Genomic DNA, 21,804 nt, shown 5'->3' with positions numbered 1-21,804 from the left:
TTCCTGTTGTGTAATGCAATGCGAGAAGACTTTGTAAATAAAATATAGGTAGCTTCACTATACTTCTGTGACATTGTCCTTATCTAACAGATGAAAGGGGCAAGGCATAGAGGTTACTGCTGAATTTTTGTAGGTCTTTAAGCATCTACCTTGCTGGGGGAAAAGAAGGGGGAGTTCAAACAGATTTCAGAGAGTGGGTTTTTTTTTCCAGATGTGCTTCTTTTGACATCTAGGCACCCTGAAAGCTCATGCCTCACTTGAGCTGCCCAGTGACGCTCGGGCAGGCGTGAAGAACAAGGGGTAGGGTGAAGCCTTCGCTCTGCTCCTCGGCTGCAAGACCACCCTTCCTCTTCTCTCTGGGCACATCCGAATTTCAAATGTTAACTAGGCAGCTGCTTCCAAGGCTGCTGTTGTAGCACAGGGAACATGGGTAGTCAGTACCTGCTTCTCCCCATTTGCTGCGGAGAAAGGAGAGCCCTTTGCGCGGGCCCAAGTAGCGCAGATGCTGCTGGCTGCAGAGCGCTTTAAGATCCATGCGAGTCTCCTTCACAAACGCTATAGCCATGGCAACAACACGCTAACTTCTCCTGGAGAAAGGAAATTCAGCTTTAAATGCAATTCCATACATCCAGGTTGTAGTGCAGTATTGCTCACAACTCTTTTGGCTGTTCTTCCCTCGTGGTACCAAAGACGGACTAGAGTAACATCCCTTACATCCTCAAGCACAAGTAGCTTGCGATGGGATGACATAAGCATGCCTCAGGCTTTTTTTAGCACAGAACACTGTTTTCCTCCCTTTGCCACGGTATCCTCGCGTACCCTTTGAGGCATAGCGCTCTGCCACGGGACCTCTGGGGACTTGGTGCACAGCCCCAGCAGCAGGACCACAGCTGAGCTGCAGTGRGCGCAGGATACAGCCTGAAATGGATAACACCAGTCGCGTTTGGTCAGAGCCCGTAACTGCCAGGCTGACTTTCCCTTAGTCGTCAGGTGCCTGTCAGCTCGCCGGGGAGCACGCTTATCACCCGGATAAAGCCTGGCAGGACAACAGGCAGGAGTCACGGCCAGCACCCAGCCGGCTGCGGGAAAGGTAAAGGTCTCTGCAGACGAGGCCGTGTACRGAATCAGTAGTGACAAGCTACAAATTTCCGCATGGAAACAAGAGGGCAAGTTTTGTTTGTAGGCACCAGCATACAAGATAGCTGCCTGTGTCACTCATGCAGACGGCGTGCAGCAGGAGTACTTTTTGGCTGAAAAAGCTATGGAAAGAAAACAACGCATAAGTGCAAGTGACTGGGGGACTTCAACCCGCAAACACCATCCRAGAGCTGCCCAGGAGGACGTTACCTGGGAGTACGGGCTCCTCACAGCCAGGCAGCTGGTGTTGCCCTGGTTTCTGGGAGCAGCCAAGAGAAATGGTTTTACAGAGGTGGAAAGGAGACGTAGCCGTGACGCACCGACTCGGCAGCTCAGGAAGGCAGGCTCCGGGCTGCTGAGGCGCGCTCAGCGCCCGAGGGGACTGGTCTCCCTTTTCTGAAGGGCTTAGCTAGGTAAGAGCCCCGAAGAGACTGCACCTGCGCCCCTTCTCTTTTCCTTTGTCTTCTGCCCCGGTTTTAAGGCAGACATACATACTTCTTATTCTCCTTATTTGCAAAATAGGGCACAGAGGCAGGACGTGCCCAAACTCACGCAACAAGGAAGGAGCAGCAGAGCCACGACGTTAGCTAACTTGTCAATATGGGATTTGCCTTGGTCCGGATGCCAAAGCCCCACTCACCAGCCCATCGCTTCAGCACAGGACAAACTGTTTTGCTCGGAGCTGACTGCCCCCACTCCCAGAATAGGCAACTTTCAATAATTCGGAAAATAATAAACTACCATATGCTTTAATTTCATTTCCACCAGAAAAAAAACAAAGGTTTCCAATGCTATTTCAGTAATTTCCTTCCACATCAGCACTACAAAGTTATCCTTAAATCCTATGTAAGTGGTTTACTGAATCATAGGCAGCAGTCCTATGAAGTACAGGAGGAAAAAAAAGCAGTGAAGATCCATCTTAAATCTGTTCAAATACACTTAAGAACTAGGATTTGAAAAGCATAAAATACAAGTAATTCAAAATGATGCGATTTCTGCGGCTCTCCTTTTCCAACCTGAGTTCAGAATATTTATCTTGAAGACAGTTTCCCACATTATTCTAATATAATTGTTTATTTTTTTTCCTTTAAAGAATGTACCAAACCAAGCTTAGTCAAAAGGAGCCAAGAAAGTGTTTATTAAACAACAAAACATTCAGGATGCRTCAAAAAGTGTTTGCTATATAAAAACAAAGTGCAATAAAAATATCTACATATTTAAGTGTCCATTTCTTAAAGTAGCAGCTTATTTCGTAGAGTGCCTTTCATAATATATCAGTTTCATAATAATGACAAGTATTCCTCATTTACTTATATTTTTCAGTATCAGCCACAAGATGTGAAGAGCTGTACCTGTTAACGGAAGACAATACATCTCTGGCAGAGCTCAAAAAATAAAGACAAAACCAGTTAAGGGTGGTGGAAAGCAGCATCTTGTGCTTCTAAGCAGGCACAGCGACAGTTGTGTTGATATGCAGCATGCACTCCCCAGTACTTAATTAACATGCCTTCTCTGAGAACTTTATCATTAGTTTTATCAAAAGAAGAGTTTCTCTTCCTTAACAGAATAAGAGCAAAAAATACCACTTGTGCTTTATTCTAATCATCASCTGTCTTTACATAGCTTTTTTCACCATCACAAGTGCTCCAGTTTCTCTTTCATCCTTTCTCTCCTCCATATCTCTCGCTGTTGCCTGTACGTAGACTCCTGGAAAATCCTCTCCACTTGTTTTGCAAAGCCAGGACTGTCTTCTTCCAGGGCATTAATAGCCTGCAAGGCAAAAGGAATCTTCTCCCGGGGAAGTGGGTTATTCAGCGGCCTCACAGGTATCACAGAGTTGTATTTATGCTGTTTGTTAAGAGCATTGGCAAGGCAGGTGTAAGACTGAAACTCACACCAAGGACCATTCAGAAAATTTTCTGTCAGTAGTATAATAGTCCATGCCGAGCCATTCACAGCATCACCTAAATTTTCCAAGATATGTTTACCACAAGGCATCTCAGCAAAGATTATTCCAGGTTTAATACAAAATTTATTCTGCAGCAGGTTCTGGATCCGGATGGCTTCATCTACATCATTCTCAGCATGCAGGATCACAAACTTATAGAAAACACCCTCAATATTCTCATTACTGCTGCAAACTCCTGGAGACCTACTTGCAGGCTCCCTGATTTCAGCAGAGAGGCCACACAATTCATTAACTTGCTTGGAGTCTCTCCGACCCGTACGCATATTCTTAGCCTTTTTGCTGCTATCTGGTGAAAGAGTTGGTTTGGAATTAGTACTGCCCATTACGACAAACACATCCAAAAATGAGTTGCTGACGCGATTAGCATCTGTTTTTCCATTCTAAAAAAAAAGAAAAAGCAAAAAAGCCACTAAATCTTAGGACAACATAAAAAACCCTGTTCTTGCCTTTTTTGAAATAACACAAGCTATTTTGACTGGGGGAAGCTATTATTCATGCTAATGAAAGAAGGCAGAAATACTAAGAAAAAAGCTGATACTTCCTTTTATAGAAGCTAGTAATTAAGATACCGCACTAACAAAACCTGCCAAAATCCAAACACATTTTTAGCTTTATGCACAAAGAGTGTGCAAGTACAACTCTCTTGTAAGAGTACATCTGGAGAATTACATATACGTCCAAACCAAAAAGATGACACCGAATTGCATCCAAGTCAGAAAAAGCAAAGTCACTATATTACATAGTATGCCATACAATGCATTAATACTCTTTTAATGGATGTGGCCAAAACATACCAAATCCTGCAAAATGTAGAATATAACTATAATTAATCAAATACAAAGTATGTGTATAAATACCACAGATAAACRTATGCTTTACTGAAGTTCAACTCATTTGGAGAACACATTTTGAAGAGACATGTAGACATATGGCAGAATTGGGATCAGACCTAAAGCAGTGAAAAGATTCTAGCTCATTTAAGTGGTAACTAGAGTAAGCTTAAATGATAAAAAGAAATATTATGCATGCGGTCTGTGATAAGAAAGGAGCAGTGATAAAGGAACTCAAAGAAATTGCCTCTGATCAGGGATACAGTGAGAAAAATAAGATCTTGGAAAAGTGAAATCATTTAGGGTGATCCAATGCCCATGCACAGGAAGAATAAAATTAAGAAGAAAGAAAAATGTTGAATACCAGGAGAAATTTTTTTGGGGTGAGGAAAGCATTTGTGTTACATTAGTCTGAAAAGGACAGTCATGTTCTCATTAAGAGAACCAGTGTATATGGAAGGATGCTTCTGCACCCTCCTCCCTTCAGTCCATCAGATCATTTCATAATGAGTTTAAAAAATTTGTACGCAGGCATATAAAGTAGGGAACACTTCCTTTTCTAAATACAATCTACAATTGAATTCAATAACTATTGAAGACAACTAGGGATAAATCCAATACAGCTAACAGTTTTATTATGTTTTATTTGGCTTTTCACACCTACAGTTTGACATGACATCAAGAAAACAAATTGGTAACTTTAACCTTTTTAAAATGAGGAAATAAGAACAATGAACACTGAAGAATAGGGAATCAGACCATTTTGCACATTCTTTTTGTATTATATTTTAACATAAAAAAGTAGCTAAGTTTTCATTTTGAACTGGAAGAGAAAAGGAGTTTTATCTTTGAGCATTTATGGAAAGATATGCCACCATACGGGCACATACAGACACTGGTAAATCTTGCTTAATTATAAGGTGATTGTTCTGACCTCATCACAGTTGCACTACTCATGTACTAAGGAAAATAGCCAAGAGATTAGCAAATCAATCATGACACGCAAGATCTAAACTATAAACACAAGAAAACGATAGGCAGTCATTTTTTCCCCAGTCTTTTCCATATGTAGTTCTCCTAAGGGTACATGGCTGAATGTGTATGTTAGCACAATATCATTGGCTCTTTTTGTCTTGTCATCTAAAAAAAATCCACTAGCCCAGGAGAGTAGCACATTTCCATCAAGAATTTTGTCAACAAGAAGTGACAATTCAAGCCGTTTTTAAGAAGTCTCAGCCATCAACTATAGACACCTTTTTTTAAACAGCTATTTATTGATAAAGCAATACAAAAATTAAAGGATTTATGACAGTGACTGAATTATTTTACAATGGTCATTTACAAAAGATGAAGGTGTCTGAAAGCCCAGCTGCTATTTTGGAAATTTTTAATTGAGCTAATTTGATCCAGAGTGGTCTTTCGGTTAGCAGGTCCACTGGACCTCAAGATTCCTTCTTTGTTTTGATAAGCAGATACTACCATTAACACAGCATGATGTGGTTTTTGCTGGCACACACTATTAGACTAACTGATACAGTTGGAAAAATTAGACAAGCTTTTGGGTGCACAAGCCTGAAAATCTGAAGGTAGCCTTGGAAGGCCTGAAAGTTTGGCTGTTTTTTCATACTGTACCAGTTACATTATAGAAGATACTACTTCAAGCAACCCATGTCTCACCTTTGTCCTTAAACCACAATGGTCTGGTAAAATACCATTCTGACAGAGGCACAAGGCAATAACATAATTTAACAACAATGCAACAGTTGATTTTACTAATCAGATTAGCTGTTACTCTCTTGGATGTTTGCTTGGGAACAAAACATCAAGAAATAGATCAGTTCACCAAGAACAAAACAGTGGATCTAATTCCTGACATTTATAAATTGAAATTAAAAAGATTATTTTCCACACCATTTAAGTGCTTCCTGTTTATGGACATACTTGATAAGCTGAAAACTTTCTCTTGCTCCTCGGTAATTTGCTTCTTTTCCACACCATATGCAAGGCCTTYTTAACATTTGCTTGGTGCTAATTTGAAACATTTGTGTTGAGGAGGAATGCATACAAGCTACACAGATACCAGAAAAACACAGTATCTGGCTTATCAGCCTTGAAATAAGACAGATGAATTGTTCTCGCAGTGTCTGAAATCCTGTGCATAAACATGCATACATGCACTCACAAACTACTACATTTGTACAATGTAGAAGCCTTTTTTTTCTTGGCAATACTATAACACATTTCACCTTTGGTTGAACAGCACCACCTTGCGACATATACGCAGTACTATATATGCCTTTATATCAATGCCATACTTAATAGAATACACAGCTACTAGGAATCACTCCGTTCCCATGAGCGGTAGATCCCCTCCTAAATGGCTCTGTTCACATTTACTTCAGCTTTACTCCATTTCACTTGCATTCACCTCTGAAACAGGGACAATCGATCCATGATCTATCAGCTCCCAAACCACTGGCACAGTAAAGTAAACTGGACTCCAAATCTGGTAATTCTCGTTTGTTTTGGGAGGACTGCTTGTGTTGTTACAGTTACAATGCTGATGTACTAACTCCTAATAAGTTAAAGACTAATCTGTCTTTCTTGCTGGGGCTGAGGTGATAGGCAGAAGCAATGCAATCCATATGCCTCATCTATGAGATGATGCCATGGGATTTTTGAATTTTAAGAAATGCCAGAATAAGTTCCAAGCAACAGATAGGAAGCCTGTACGTAGGCTGGTGACTGAAAAGAAACCAACTAGGAATAAAAATTGGTAAATCCATGCCAATATCCTTTGGGGAGGCAGTGATTTTGTCAAAGATCCAAAAATGAAGTTTTATATTATTATAATCCACTCTTTCTTTGTGCTTTATTTGGCACAGCACAATAATGAAGAGTGCTTCCAAGAAGAATTAATGCAATTTCCTCCTCTCTCAGATGCCATATTTTAGAACATTACAACCTTTTAAATAAGCAAATAAGGGCCAAACTAGCATTATGTCATTCCCTCACTACTGTCCGGGATTATACTTCATCTTTTTAAACACCGACAAGAGAAATGTTTTGTGGAGGACAAAATGGCAATATTACATCTTTTCCATGACACAAGTATGACCGTCCAATATTTGGGTCACTGGATTTTTGGTGTGGTGCTAATGTTTGCTTGCAGAGAGAAGAGAAAAAGAGCTACAAAGGTTATGAATTAAAGAAAGGAAGAACCTGATCGCTCTCGTCTCAGTGGAACCCAAACCTTAGGGGGTCAAGCGTAGACGTAAGACATGTTTTCAAAAAGCCTTTCCTGATTACTCATGCCCTTACAGATGAACAAAATCTTACACAGAATCAACTCTTCTAGCTTGAAGAAAAAAATCTATTTTAATATTTATGGTCTTCCTCCCTTCACAGATAGGATGGTGGTAAGCTCACAGATGCAAACCTACATCAAAAATAGTCACATTTTCCTTTCCAGATGAAAGATAAAAATAGTCTTCTGAAAACTAATGTCCCCAGAGAGCACAAGAGCAAAAGGATTCCCAGACCAATCTACTGTGAATTTACTTGACACAAGAGACACTGTCAGTAACGGGAGTCGCCACCTGTGCTGCACTTCCAGGCACTGCTAACTCACCCCAAACCACACAAGGATGTGCGACAGAAGAGCGCACTCCTCAAGGAGCATGCATGGAAAAGCTCCTACAGCTATTTAACAGTTGCCCAGCACAACTGTGAAGATCAGGACAAGGCACACAGCTGCTCCACTGCAACCTTACATCTTCCATAAAGAGGGGAGCACTGATCCGACAAACCTGCGTGATTCAYAGCACCAAAAGCTCTTTGGCTCTAGCAGAAATCATCTTTCAGGCACTTGTTTACAGGCCAGGGGTTGCTGGGGAGCTTGCTGTGCTAAGCTCTAGGCAAGACATGTAATAACAAGGCAGCTTCTGTCTCTGAAAATGAGCCAGTGTAAGCTGTGACAAAACGCAACAGCTGGATGACACAAGCGGGCTGCCAGCGTAACGTCCTTTGTGCTATCCTTGCACTTCTGCCAGCCCTCACTCACCCAGGCTGTGGAGACGCTCGGCTCCAAGGAGCTAACAGAATAACTGCATTCATACAGTAACACGCCACGAGGCCTTACCAGCTCATTTCACTGACATTTCAGGAATCCCCAAACCTCAAAACTCAAGCCTTACCTTTCTCATCACCATGATGCCTGCACTGTACGTTCTTAGAACAACATTTAAATACAATCTGCATTATCTATAGTTTTGCTTTACCCGTTTTACTCCAGCACCTCTTACTGCAGATAACTGAGAACTGACTATACTTAACACTGAAGATATGATGATGTGACAGGCCCTTCCTGACTTAACACACCAGCAATGCAGAAATACACCTTAATGCTAATGAATGGATTACACTAATTTTTAAGTAGCTCTTTTTGTTCTAAAAGTCAAGACAGACGCATCAAGTCTCATAAAATTAATTCCCTAATACCTTTAGAACTGTGATACAGCCCCAAATGGATGTGCGTCAGGAAACTAAAATCGGACGGTTTGCATTACTAGGGAACGCGGTCCTCCAGTCTGCTCCCTGAATCAATCGTGCCAGCCCAGCATATTAAAGCACTCTCAGCTTACTGTATCTAACTGAAAACCGTGGCGACTGGAGAACTTCGAGTTCGATACCCCTCCTGAAGGAGGGCCAAGTCCTCCGAGGGCCAGTGAGGGGGACAGCTGATGGGTGGTAACAGCACCAGTTGCCCAATATCTGTCTGCTACTGCACCTCTGCTGGAGCTCCAAGTGACCCAGCTGCAGGTCAACTGTACACAGTATTTGTCACTTCCTGACACGTATTTAGCCTAGTAAAAAAGCGAGTATTGTCTAAATGCTGTTCGGCCTGGTCCACAAATTAAAGGGTTCACACAGAGAAATATTTGATTTTGCTTCAAAGAATCAGGCTGAGCACAGACAAGTCTGTCAGCCCTCGCAGAACAATCCCACTGTTCAGGATCTCATCAATACATCCTTTCATAACTCCCTAACAGCCTTCCAACAGTTTTGATTAATTTGGTTCAGCACATTCCCATATGCCATCTTGTACCAGAAACTCCATGTACTTGAGTAATTATTTTAACAACAGTTAAAACCCACTTGTTTCACATGGAACGTGGCCTTGGATGACTATGTCGTATTCAACCACAAACATTTTTCCTCCAAGAGTCCTGCTACTCCCCATTCTCTCATATTGCTCCCTCACCTTCTAGCACTCCTGCKGAGAGCTCCACAGCTTTCTGGCCTCATAAGACATTGCACATAACAGAATATTACACACAGATATCATCCTCTGTTTGCACTGTTCAGACAAGACTTCTGCACTTTAATCTTTAAAATTCATGTTTTTTTTTTTTTTGATCAGGCAAGCTTGCTCTTCTCTTACAGCTGTAGTTTTTCCTACTCAAAGATATGCAAGCCATCTTTCTCCTTAACATGATTTTTTCAGAAAAAAGTTTCAAGGCTGGTCCTGTTCAGGTTTTGTTTATTTAGAAAGAAAAAAACAAAAAAATCTGGAAAAAAAATTGTCCTTAATATTATCATGAACTTTTTGCTTCATTTTTGAGGTCTGAGCTTACCCAGTGCATTAGCACTGTACGACCCTCACAGCTGTCACCTTTCCTGATACACAAAACCCCAATTTACATGACTGAAGTTGCCACACCATTAAAACCAGATTCTGCCATGCTAGTTCTACAGCAGCAATTGCACTTGCACACACCACATTTTGCTACCTGTCCTCTTTAACTGCCAGATACTGAAATCTGGTAAGGGAAGGGAAGGGAAACAGCACAGGCTCTGCGACATGGTGAAGCAACTGCCGTTCTTTGCATCCTGCAGCAACGYAGTAGCAATATCCACAATGCTGCATGGTTATCCCTGCGGACTTGCCCTGTTAGCAGGAGTTACAAACTGGCATGCACTAATTCTGTTAAGCAACCAGAGCATAACTGTAGGAGTCAACTCCAGCAGAGAGGGGATTCTTCCAAACATCTTGGGAAGAGAGACAGGGTAGGGGAAAGTCCGAGCGAAGGATTTTGGCATTAGTTATTTCTGTTACCATATAACCAAACCTCAAGAAAATGGGCAAGTCTGAGCTGGTATAAGCTATTTTGTTTGGAGAGGGTATTCAAAAGCAAAAATACATTTTATTACAAAAACTGTCCATGTCATCTCAAAATGAAAACACTCTTCTCTCCCTCAGTTTTCCAATTGTTTAATTCAGTAAAGTATTAGGAAGATGTACTTTTTTGTTGCTCAGATGCTTCCAAAACTAGGCAGTGGTAAATGTCACAACTGCTTTAAATGTAATTATTTTTATATTTTCAGAATTAAGAAGTTTGCCTTCCGTTTTCAACTTTAGATCATTACTGATAACATTTAAGAAGAAAACTCAAAACCAGCACAATCACTAAGGACTCTAGCATCTGGCATTTAATAGGATATGCTTTCAGCACACTGCAGACAGACCATAATCATTCAGGCATGAAATAGAAGAAATAAAATGAGGAAAAACAGCCCAAGCCCTCAAGAAAAGTATTTAACAACTAAAATTCTCATTAGCATATCCCTTCTTCTGTGGCTTAAGTAACAAGAATAAGGACGAACATGCAAGCTGTATAACATTAGGTGACATACCTTCTCACACCTGTATCTTAGCCAGCAGCCCTCATACCTTCTGCCGTACTTGGGCAGATCCTCATGGAAGCAATGATGGGAATGCAGCGTTTACAAGGACTCCATCACAGCTGTCTATATATATGTATTTATAAAAATATATTTTATATATGCATATTCTATAATGTATACTCCTATGTATATTTTAAGAGAACACAAGGATATATTAAAACATATTAAGAGGATACAAGTTATTCACACCCTCTGAATCATAAGGCCCCCAAAGGCGGTCTCATTCATCCCTCTTCATCCACCTCCCGGATGGAAATCAGTTTTTAAAGTAGGGTGGGGTAGTTTGGTGTGTTCCCACTTGTATTCCTGAAGCCCTTGGGGGGGAGGGGGGTTGTTACAGAAGACGATAGAGACCCGTTTTGCAAGGCATTCGCCAGCGCTAAATCCCCGCTTTCCACTGGCATCAGCCCAGGCGGAAGGACCGAGCGCGGGAACTGCAAGGAAATAAGGCGGGTGCCGCAAGCGCCGCTCGCTCCGCGCTCACGGGCGGAAACCGGCTTGGCGCGGGGCCCCGCCGCTCCTCCGCGCCCTGCAGCTCCGCGCCCCGCCGCCGCTCCTCCGCGCTGCCCACCGGATCGCAGGACTAGAAACCAATGAAAACCGCTACCAGAGGGGGGGGGGGGGAAGCAAAAAAAAAAAGCCGTGATACTTTTGAGGAAAAACTATTTTAGGCGTCCATCGGTTGCCAAAGAGGCATCACCAGAGTCGCTGCGGGGGAAACGCTAAACACAGAAGGTGGCGTGACACCCTGTGCTATCAAAAGCGAGCACGGCACTGCTCAAAGCCAGCACAGGAAGTTAAGCATCAGCTGAATTTAGCATAGCAAAAGTTAGAAGTTCACAACAGCCAATGAGCACGAAAAGCCAGACCAGCCTTTGAAAAACAACACAGTTTAAAACTCTCAGGCCACTTACCTTCCCAGGCACCTTCAGATTAACTCATTCCACTTACTTGAGGAACCTTAGGGCAGCACAACTTGCTAGAAAAAGCATTTGTAAAAGGTCATGACAACATTAACATACAATCCTAAATAATCAATTTGTAAGTTCATCTTTGTCCATCAAATCTGCAGTTTACACAGACTTCTTTTTCCACATCACCACCACAAGCCAATGGGGCTACAGTGATACATAAAACACACTACCTTCCAGTCGTGCACGATGGCATCAAGCTATCCATGCAACCCCCGCTCCTTTTAGTGGTTTGGAACGAGGACTAGAAATCCGCATTTCATAAAGCATTTCCTTGATAACGTGCAATAAGCTTGCTTTGCTCCAGAGGTGCAGAACGCAAGCTGCAAAACCCGCACTGCTCCCTGGGGAAACAGCACCCCTTTCACATAAGAAACCTGCTCTAGTCACAGCAAGTACAGCAGCTTTTTTTTTTTTTTTTTTTTTAAATAGGAACCCGGCCTTGTACACCAGCTTTCCACACTGCCTCACACCGTAACTCCCCGCTGAACTGAAGCATCAGGCTTAAAACCTCTCCCTCAGTAAGGGGCGCCCGCCTGAGCCAGGAGGAAGGCAGGCGGCTGCGACCCTGCGGCAGCGAGTCCCTGCCGGCAGCCCACGTCTAGGGGGGCAGCGGCCGGAGCACATGCTCCCACTTCCTCCTCAGGCAGGCACTCACGGTCATGTGACGAGTCAGCTGATCCACCGAGTCATCTTTTTATTCTTACTAAATTGTTTTTAGTAGTTCTTTTTGTTTTGGTAAGATGGTCGATTTTCAGTGGAAGTGTGCTCTGGACCACCACAGCCTGTCTTAAGCTACCTTGAAATCCTGAGTGCCAGGCACTTAAAAACCACAATAATACACTCCACAGAAATAGTAGAATTTACCCACATTTCTAGACAAAAGCTTTCTTGAATCCACTTAATGTAAATATTCTTAAAAGATTTTGAATGCAGAACTACCAGCAGAGGAGAGCAAAAAAAACCAACCAACCAAAAAAAAACAAAAAACAAAAACCAAACCAGGAGGAAAAAGCAACTTTTGGAAAGTGCCCACATATCAATGATGGCTACCTAAATCAGGTTTCTAAAACTTAAATTTGTCAAAGTGATATGCACCAGCATTCAACAATAAGCTACATAATACAAAATACCCCCTATCACAAATTAAGCTACCACAAGAATTAAAGTTATATCCCATCATTAGACACCATTATTTAATGTTTCTGGTTCATCCTGTACTAACCTTGTATCTACAGAATTAATGTCAACAGATGCAGTAGATTCCACATCATTCCTGGCATCAAAGGTCAAATACTTTGAATTCCACTCCAACAGCAAGAGATTTATAAATATTATTGCATGCACTGCAAAGAGCCAGTAACCACACTATCCTGCTCAAACTTGAGTTTTTCCAGTGACCGGAAAGCACAGCTAATTGGGAACAGCAGTGAACTGGTGCAATCCTCAATGCACAGTGATAGAAATAATGATCAAGTGTCACACAGATTTACACTTTTAAAAGTAATGTGTTAAAATACATGTCAACTTCTCAAATTGTTATTCAAAACTTTTTCAAGAATAATGCTCCCCCACCAAATGCAAACAAAACAATCAGACCACATTCATATATTAATTTTTATTTTCCCATACAATATTCACAGGGTCTCCTTTTTGTCCTATTTAAACTAAACTTTTTTTTGCAAACTAAAACAAGAACTGACATTTCAGGACATGAAAAGAAGTTCTGTAAACATAAAACATCCAAGGAATACCTGAAACCCAGGGCCTTTTGCAATTTAAAAACACAGCTGTATCCCATTTAATGCAGGGTGATTTAGTTGTGCATCATACCATTAAAAGAAACTATTCTTTTCATATATAAAAAGATGTGGCTTTCACCAAAAAAATCACAAAGCATTTCTTTACCCACTGTTGAAGTGTTAGCATGTGTTTTATTATATCCTATTCAGTAACTTACTTTAAAAAATATATACAGCTATGTTTAAACATGTGTATTTGTGCCATGTTTTTAATAACACAAAAATAAAGGCATTTTTAATCTATTGCTGCATATTATGCAGCAAGATACCAGAGGATTGGTTCAGACACCTAACTTCAATGCAAAAGTCAAGTCCACTAAACCTCTGCAGTGGGAGTAATATTGAGTTAAACAGTCCTACTTCACACATTCAAACATTAGGAAAAAGAGACATGTATGTGATGGCCAACCAGTATTTGGTTTATCCCACTGTTTACCAATTTTGACAGCACACAGAACAACTGATTTAGTGGGAAAAAAAGAAAATCATGTTTCACATCTTTAAAACAAATACTTCTGTTGTGATTAGAGCTACTCACAAGTGATATTCAAACTTCAAAAGATTATAGCGGACACTATCAAAATTAAATCATGTTTTCATCCCATACTTGCATCCAAACTGCCCTATTTGCTTCATTTTTGTGTAATAAAGCACAAAAAATCCTGCAGATCAGTTGCTGAAACGCACAAGAACAAAGCATATAGGTACAACAGAGAATGTTGTGTGCAGGCATAGATCTGTGTCATAAGAAAGCAAGCACTAGCTTGTTCCAATTTTTGAGAGTCTAACTTTCTGGGAAGCTTGCATCCCCAAAATGGGACTGCAATATTTAAAATTCAGTACAAGACAGAAGGATACTATACATAACCCGAATTTAATATACATTAAGCTTTTTAATACCCCAGTGACATTTTAACTATTTTTTTGAAGTGTTTACGTTTTTTCTTCAGTTTCTGAAAGAGTAGTTGATCAATTTGGAGACAAAGAATACTTGGTTTATTTTTTTTTAAACTGTCACAACACATTGAAGTCATCTTAGATAAATTATTCAGAATGCCCAAGTGTCACCTGTATGTGTACTTCTCAATTTTTTGCTGGAAATATTACAGGCAATTAATGAGGATTTAGCATTCTTTCTCTGCTCGCTAAAAGCTAGTTTAAGTAGCATCTTTTAAATTAAGGTCAGTAACACATAAAAAAAGTTTTTCACCTTAGTTTAGTTTGTATGCATTTAAGAATTGGTCAGAGTCCATTTACTCCTCCAGAGCCATGTGAAGGAGTTTAGCCTTATTTTGACTACCTCAATTCAAGCTACTTGTATGTACATATATTTACTACCTTCCACATCCAAATAAAACAAGACTTTACAATACATAAGCTACTAAAGACATGAGCAGTGGAAACAACTACAAGTCTACCAAAAAGATACCCTGAAATATTTAAAACATTTCCTGACCACTAGCAGAAAAGAGTGGCAATTAGATGCACAAGGCCATAATGTATCAGTGCACCACACACAGGGTAATAAAATGTACAGCACTCGTGCAATGCAGTATCAATATCAAATTGGCCTCTTAATAGGAAAACAATTTAGTAAAAAGCTTTGTATGTGCCTAACAGATGTAATAACTTTGTCCAGTGCTAGTGCTGTGTTACTTAACAAACCAAGTTACCTCTGGTCTTAAATCTGAAAAGCAGCAGCAGCATAAATGAGTACAGAGACTGTACAGCTTCAGTGACAAAGTTACAAGATTCCCTATTTTATTGCGTTTTTTTTTTTTAATAAACTTGGAGATTTGGATTTTTGAATACAGAAAGTGGATTTCCTGAGTAGTCTCAGTTTACAATTTGTTCAGTAAAACAAACATTGTAAAAGAGGAAATGCAATATATTTTAATGTAGAAGAATRTGTTTAAGCAAATGCACTCAAGTATAAAATTTAGCAAGTTTTGAATGTGGAGACTTACCAGGCTGGTGGAGAATTTGCGCCATGATGTAGTGTCAAGCTTGCAATAGTTTTACAAATAAGCAAAGAATATCATTGGATTTTTTTTGTTACAGCTAATCAAAACAGTGCAATAAAACATTCTGCAACTACAGTTCACCACATTTGCTTGTTTATAATCCAATACATTCAGCCCGAAAATTCAAATCAAATCAGTTTTTCATATATATTGTCTTTCATATCAGACAGTACATTATTGGGTTCTTTTAAAGCATTATACCACAGATGGGTAATCTTATTGGTAAAGTCAAACTCAGTTTGGATTAAATCAGTAGAAATAATGAAAGGCTGGTCACTCCCAGATATTTAATACAAGCATCAGAAAACATTAACTTAAAGTTCTCTTTCTTTACTTCAAATTGGGAGTTCCTTCTGTATTTTAGGGGGCATATTTTGTGATTTTAATGGATGAGGAGGGGTAGACACATTTAAATGTTGCACATATTTAGTTCCTTTGTACCTACAATTAATTGGAGAACAGTAATTTTACAGATGAATAGCACACAATGACCTGAAGCACTATCAGTGCCAGTTATGATCCAACACGGGTTGTGGTGGTTCTTTTATCTGAGAAGAAGCTTTTGAGGAGAAATACCTGCCCGATACTAACTACAAGAAGAATAATTGCTTCTCCTATTGACCAATAGGCTACTCTTGTGTTTAAATCCTCCGCTCTGCTGCGGCCTTGTGCTTCTCTCAACCGGAAATGAGTCTGATAATCGATGACAGACTTCAAAGCTTCATGAATTGAAACACAGGCAGACTCCATCTAGAGAAGTAAACAAATACACAGCTCTGAATAAAGAACCCTTCTAACACTTTTGCTGTTAACTTTTGTGGTTTGATATTTAAAACTAGGATTCACATAACTTTACAGACTAAAGATCAGCTTAGTCCGCTGTCAGGCTGAAATATTATAAAATTTAACTTTATTAATCAAATTCCACACATGAATGTGATGACTTAAGTACAGAAGCTTGTAAAACTGCAGATCCAATAAAAAGTGATGCACTAAGAACCACTATGAAATTTAAATTCATATATGTTTACATTCAAAAGGGAACATAAGAAACACTGTATTGAAATATATCAGTGATCCCCCATTTTTTAATTCTACATATACTAGCCAAACAAGCAGTAAATCTCCAGTAAACTTCCAGATTTAGGTAGCTACTAAGTAATTTATATCATTAAGATACGCATAGTGAAATAAATGAGCATATAATGTATACAAGTATGAACTTCACAAATAATTCTCACTTAAACTCAAGTTTTATAAAATCCTGAAGTCTAGACTACAGACATCAACATGTTCCTTTGGCAAGAAACTCTTCTGTTAGTCATGTATTATGTAAAAAGTGATTAGAGAAAGGACAATTCTGACAGTATCTTTTAGTGTTCCTGGATGCTCCCTAGCATATTCATGTAATAAATGCTCAAGAAAAAAACTGCCCAACACCATTTGTCATCTAAGAATCACATTTCATTTTCTAAACTGAAAAAACCTTTTCAATCTCTACATACTCCTGGCTTTCCAAGGCCTAGATCATTTTTCACATAAACTTCTTCCATTTTCAGTTTATCCTCTAAGTCAGTCAGTACCCATCACTGCCTGTTTTGAGCATCAAGAAATTAATGAATATATCTTCAAAATACTGAAGTTTTAACCAGTTACAGTTAATTATGTCCTAAAAGCAGTATTTCCTGAAAAGGAAATGTCTGGCACCCTAATAAGGTGTCTTAGTCACTTATATCTGTGCCAGATCTGATTTTCAAGTTGATGACTTTCAAGGAAGGTGTCCTGAACAAGTCTAAGATATTCTTCTGAACAAAATTCAGGAAGCAATTTCTTGCATTAAGTTCTGCCATCGATCTCACCGATAAATTATGGAGCCCTCCTACTCTGCAACAGGAATCTTAAATTTAATGAAGTCAGTCTGGTTTCAGGGATTTACCTTTTACAGTCCCTGTGAAAGTCTGCCTCAAATTTGGTCACACTACAAGCCTCAAGAAAACTGCAGCAAGCACCTGCTTAGCAAGGATACATTATATTACCCCTTCCCAAAGATCTTATCTGCATTGTGTATGAAACAACCCACTGATAAACTTCATTTTTCTTGTATCCTCTCCCACAGCCCAGGAAGGGCTGCAAAGATGCTAGATCTAGAGACTGCACCTTCTGTGTTCTGGTGTCAAGGTAGCAAAAAAMCCACCAACCAGCCAAACAAAAAAGACAAAACACCCCAAAACACAACGACAAAACAAAAAACAAAAACACCATACAAAAAAACACAGAATGAAGACTAAAGAAAGGACAGTAAGATGAGGAGCCAGGGAATCAGGAATCAAAAGACAAAAAGCAGAGAAGAAAAGTGACAAGAAGGAAGAGGTAAGATCTGTAATTGAATTCACAGCAGGTCACCTACTTATTACAAATCTTATCTACTGCAGACTTATATGGGATAAAATCAAGTGAGCAAAAGTTGATGGACATTTGGGAAGCAGCATTTATACCTGAGTCCAGACTAGTAAAATAGCAGCCATGCCCAGCATTTTTAAATGGTTGTTTAAAATGAGGTTTGGTGACAGTTATAACATAAAGAACATTAATAAGAACTAATGGAACAAGTGTTCCAAGGGAAGTTTTGATGGATTTAGTTTAGCCAGAGGTAGTGCAAAACTGTAAAATCCTGAAGAAAGAGGGGGACATTARGAGAGTAAGCCTGGACTAAGAATAATGCTTTGACATTCAGCATCTTATAAAGGACAATTAGCTAGAAACCAGCTAAGCATGACTGATTTTGTTCATTTGGGTTTTACTTTGCTGGAATTTTCTTCCCATATTCCCTAAAGTTCAGAAATTTTGAAAACGTGATCCATTAATATCTTAAACTTTGTAAAATCCACACTTCCACAGACATAGAACCATAGCATTAAAAGGCAGTTCCCTTAAAAAAAGGATATACTGGCCTAGACTAAGTTACTAATCCTTGTTTCCTCTTAAACACTTGGTAATTCTTTCTCAGCTCTGTGTTCTATAAATCCTACCTTTAGGAAAACGTTTATTTTTACTAACTCAGGTTATTTTAAAGAAGCTCCAACCCATTAATTTTCAGAAGCGATATAGATATCTAGTGCAGTTGAACTGGAAAAACATTCACTCCACCTAACAGTTGCAGTCAAACACAACAGCATTTTACCTGGGTAAGTGCAGTTACTCTGTTTTCACTAGGAAACAGTGGAGGATCTTCTCCAACCTGGAAATCGAAGTACACAGTTTTGTGTGTGAAAGTAGAGAATTCATTGCTGAAGCAGAATTTGTATGTTCCATTTCTGGATGCAGTAAATGTGAAACTATCATATTGCTTCTTCATCTCTTTGTACAATACAATGCCATCAGGATCTTCCAACCGACAGTCAACATCATAATGACCTCCAGTGATCACCTGAAAAAAACCCCAAGAATTGTCTTTTTAACAGAACAGAGGTTTATACATTTATTCTCAGAAGTATGATTTGTCAAKTGGTACTACAAGATACCTTGATCTGGCAAATGTGTTTTAAAATATAATGCATTAATTTGAAAACCTGCCAATGCAAGTTTGCAAAAGTCATTCTCTTATGGAAGATGCATAGTTAACTTTTTTTTTTTAATTCAGGACATGTAATGTCAGCTACTTCTTCAAACAGTTTACAAGAGAGATTTTAGTTACTTTGGTTTAGATACTGGTACTACACCAGAGGCTACAGTAGATGAAACTTGATGGGGCAAAGACATAACTGTAATGAATCAATCATTTACTATATCCACAAGCCCATCCACAGAATTGATTCAGCAAACTGAGATTGCTAAAATGCATTAAAACAAATCCCTTCTGTATGGCCTAATGGGCATTGCATAACTAGCTTATTAGGTCAAGCTGCTTTATGCTGCAGGAGTGGCTTATGTCCAGTAGAACAGGTATTACAACCTGGCTCATTTTCATACGTGTATGTCAACAGAGTGTCATTCTAGAGGGTCTGCTGCCTCACTTGTACAATTAATGACTATTTCTTTCCAACACTAGTACATTCAGATAATGCCTACAAGTGATTTGGGATTGTTTCAAGTATTTTCAGGCTTTGATTAGTGCTGGTCTATAGCACATTGTTCTACAGAATCGTACTAGTAATCCTATCCCCAAGGCAAGACCAATTGGCAGTTCACAATTTGCTATTCTGCTGACTCTTAGGCTAGCAGTTTTAAGTTTAATCCTTGCTCCCAATTTCTTGCCTTTAAGATAAAGCATCCTGAAGGAGGAAGAGACATGCATCCAAAGGCATGGCCCTTTATGCATGTAGAGAAGCCTGCTAAAATAGAGAAGTTTTACCTCCATTTGAAATATCTGAGTGTCTATTCAAATATATAATGTTATGAAGATTTAAGCTGAAGGGCAGTTTTCGGTTCTCAGCACCTCTGAAAATCACTTGACACAATATAGTTTAAACTATCTTTTTATCTAGGTATCAGGTTTTAAGCATCCAGTTCACAAGTGATATCTTCGTATTTTTTCCAGAAATGTGATGACAGGACACAAAGGGCAAATGAGTTTAAGTAACCACTTCTCCAATGCATTATCATCAGGTAGAAACACTGCTTATTACAGCTCCTCTGAACAACCCATTACAAGACTCTGTTTTCAGGCTCCTACCACTTAAGTCTTTCAGACTTTAATCAATTATATTTGCGTTTCCTACCCTGGATATCTGCATCTAGTCGGGTTTTTCTCTTGCATATTTCATACAGAAATGATTATCTGGTTGCAAGGAAGAACACAGGAATAAAGTTTTCTGTAACAAAATAATGGCTCACCTTTGAGGTTTAGTCTCAGATTTGACAGGGATGTGCTTTTGACCACTTATATGAAATTCATTCACATACATCATGGACCCTGACAGGGTCAGTTTACATTCACATGAAAAAGACTTGCTTGGACATTTCTCTACTATTCCTTCCCACAGAGCGTGCTTGAGCCTCCCCCTCTGCTCTTCTTTCTGACATAGCACCTAAGGACACTGCACTTCAGTCTACCAGTAGTAGGACAAAATAGACTTTCTTTTTAACAATATTCCTGCTGTTTTGATCTGAGTTAAAACCACCAGTGAGAATAGAAGGCTTCTGTCCTGCAATCTCCAATGATATCCTGTTCAAAACAGGTGGGGAAAAGTACTGCACAGAAGAGACTTTATTAAAAACCAAGAAGGAACAAGCAGGAACAAGAAACCTGGCATCTGAGAAACAAAAGAGTAGAAAAAAAATTCTAACAAAGAACCGAAACTTGTAGGACCGAGTACAAGAGCTGATATTGGTGGGAATGAAATTGTTCCTGAAAACACTAAAGGTGGGACAGGAGCTAGCAAAGAAATATGGGACTTGAAAGAGAAAAGTCAGTCCATTAAAGCACACAGCCCCTCAAGAGTCCTCAAAGATAAGCATGATTTCCATTGACAAGGATGACTTCTCTCTAGTGCTGCTACTGCACTACTTGCTGTCAAGGATTTCAACTGAAGTGACAGACTTGAAGCCTCCAGCTCTGCTGATAAACTCGAGGCATCCAAACTGTCTGGGCTATTGTTTGTTTTTTAAACATCAGAAAGCTACACACCACTATCACTATGACTGCAGCTTCAACATGTTAGAGACTGGGAGAATCAAGAATAGCTGGGCAACCTCACCTAACACACACATTAGCCATAGCTTTCAAGTATATTGTAGTTGCTTCCATATTTTATTTTCTGTAAGACTCCTATCCCAAGGAGCTCCCAAAGGAGCTGAGTCCTGTCCCAAGCCTGGGACGCTTAGCTACTACCTACCTACCTATTCAATCACTTTCTCACCATTTGCTGCGTGGCCCCATTCAAACCATGCTCTGAGTTGAGAGGCATTAGTTCTTTATGTTGCATGGTGTTCATCATGCAAACGCTTCACAAACCGCAATGAAATCACTCTCACTGCACTTATTTGGTAGGAACATTTTAGGTATTTTCCTTATCCTACAGATGGGACGCTGTATTGGTCATTGTGATTGAGGCAAAGATAACAATAGCTTTTGCAGCTAGCTTTACATGCCTGGCTTAGTTTCGGACTAAAGTCGTGCCTTTCCCCAAACATTCGATAGTATATAAGGTCTCCTCAGTTGAATGGGATACCAAGGAGCATCTTCGACTACCGCTCTTGTACAAAAGCACTCAGACCGCTGGCGGGAGACGAAATGAAGAACTCCGCAGAGCTGGGGCGCCCCCCGCCACCACAAGCGGCGCCCAAAGAGGTGGAGAGGGCCCCGCCGCGGTGGCACAAGGCCGC

General features: G+C 39.9%; 1 protein-coding gene across 1 annotated transcript; it reads right to left on the bottom strand.

The window, feature by feature from the left end:
- Positions 1-2,247: 2,247 nt before the first annotated feature.
- LOC112967868 lies at positions 2,248-21,783 on the bottom strand. Its single transcript, XM_026069478.1, has 5 exons — positions 21,571-21,783; positions 18,662-18,907; positions 16,006-16,230; positions 10,633-10,710; positions 2,248-3,486 (listed from the first exon to the last, which is right to left on the bottom strand). The coding sequence occupies exons 1-5, from the start codon at positions 21,610-21,612 to the stop codon at positions 2,773-2,775; spliced, it is 1,305 nt and encodes a 434-aa protein (XP_025925263.1). The 5' UTR covers positions 21,613-21,783; the 3' UTR covers positions 2,248-2,772.
- Positions 21,784-21,804: the final 21 nt, after the last annotated feature.

This window comes from Apteryx rowi, unplaced genomic scaffold, assembly GCF_003343035.1.
Source record: "Apteryx rowi isolate R43461 unplaced genomic scaffold, aptRow1 scaffold_299, whole genome shotgun sequence".
Classification (NCBI taxonomy): domain Eukaryota; kingdom Metazoa; phylum Chordata; class Aves; order Apterygiformes; family Apterygidae; genus Apteryx; species Apteryx rowi.
This window is presented reverse-complemented; position numbering and strand designations above follow the sequence as displayed.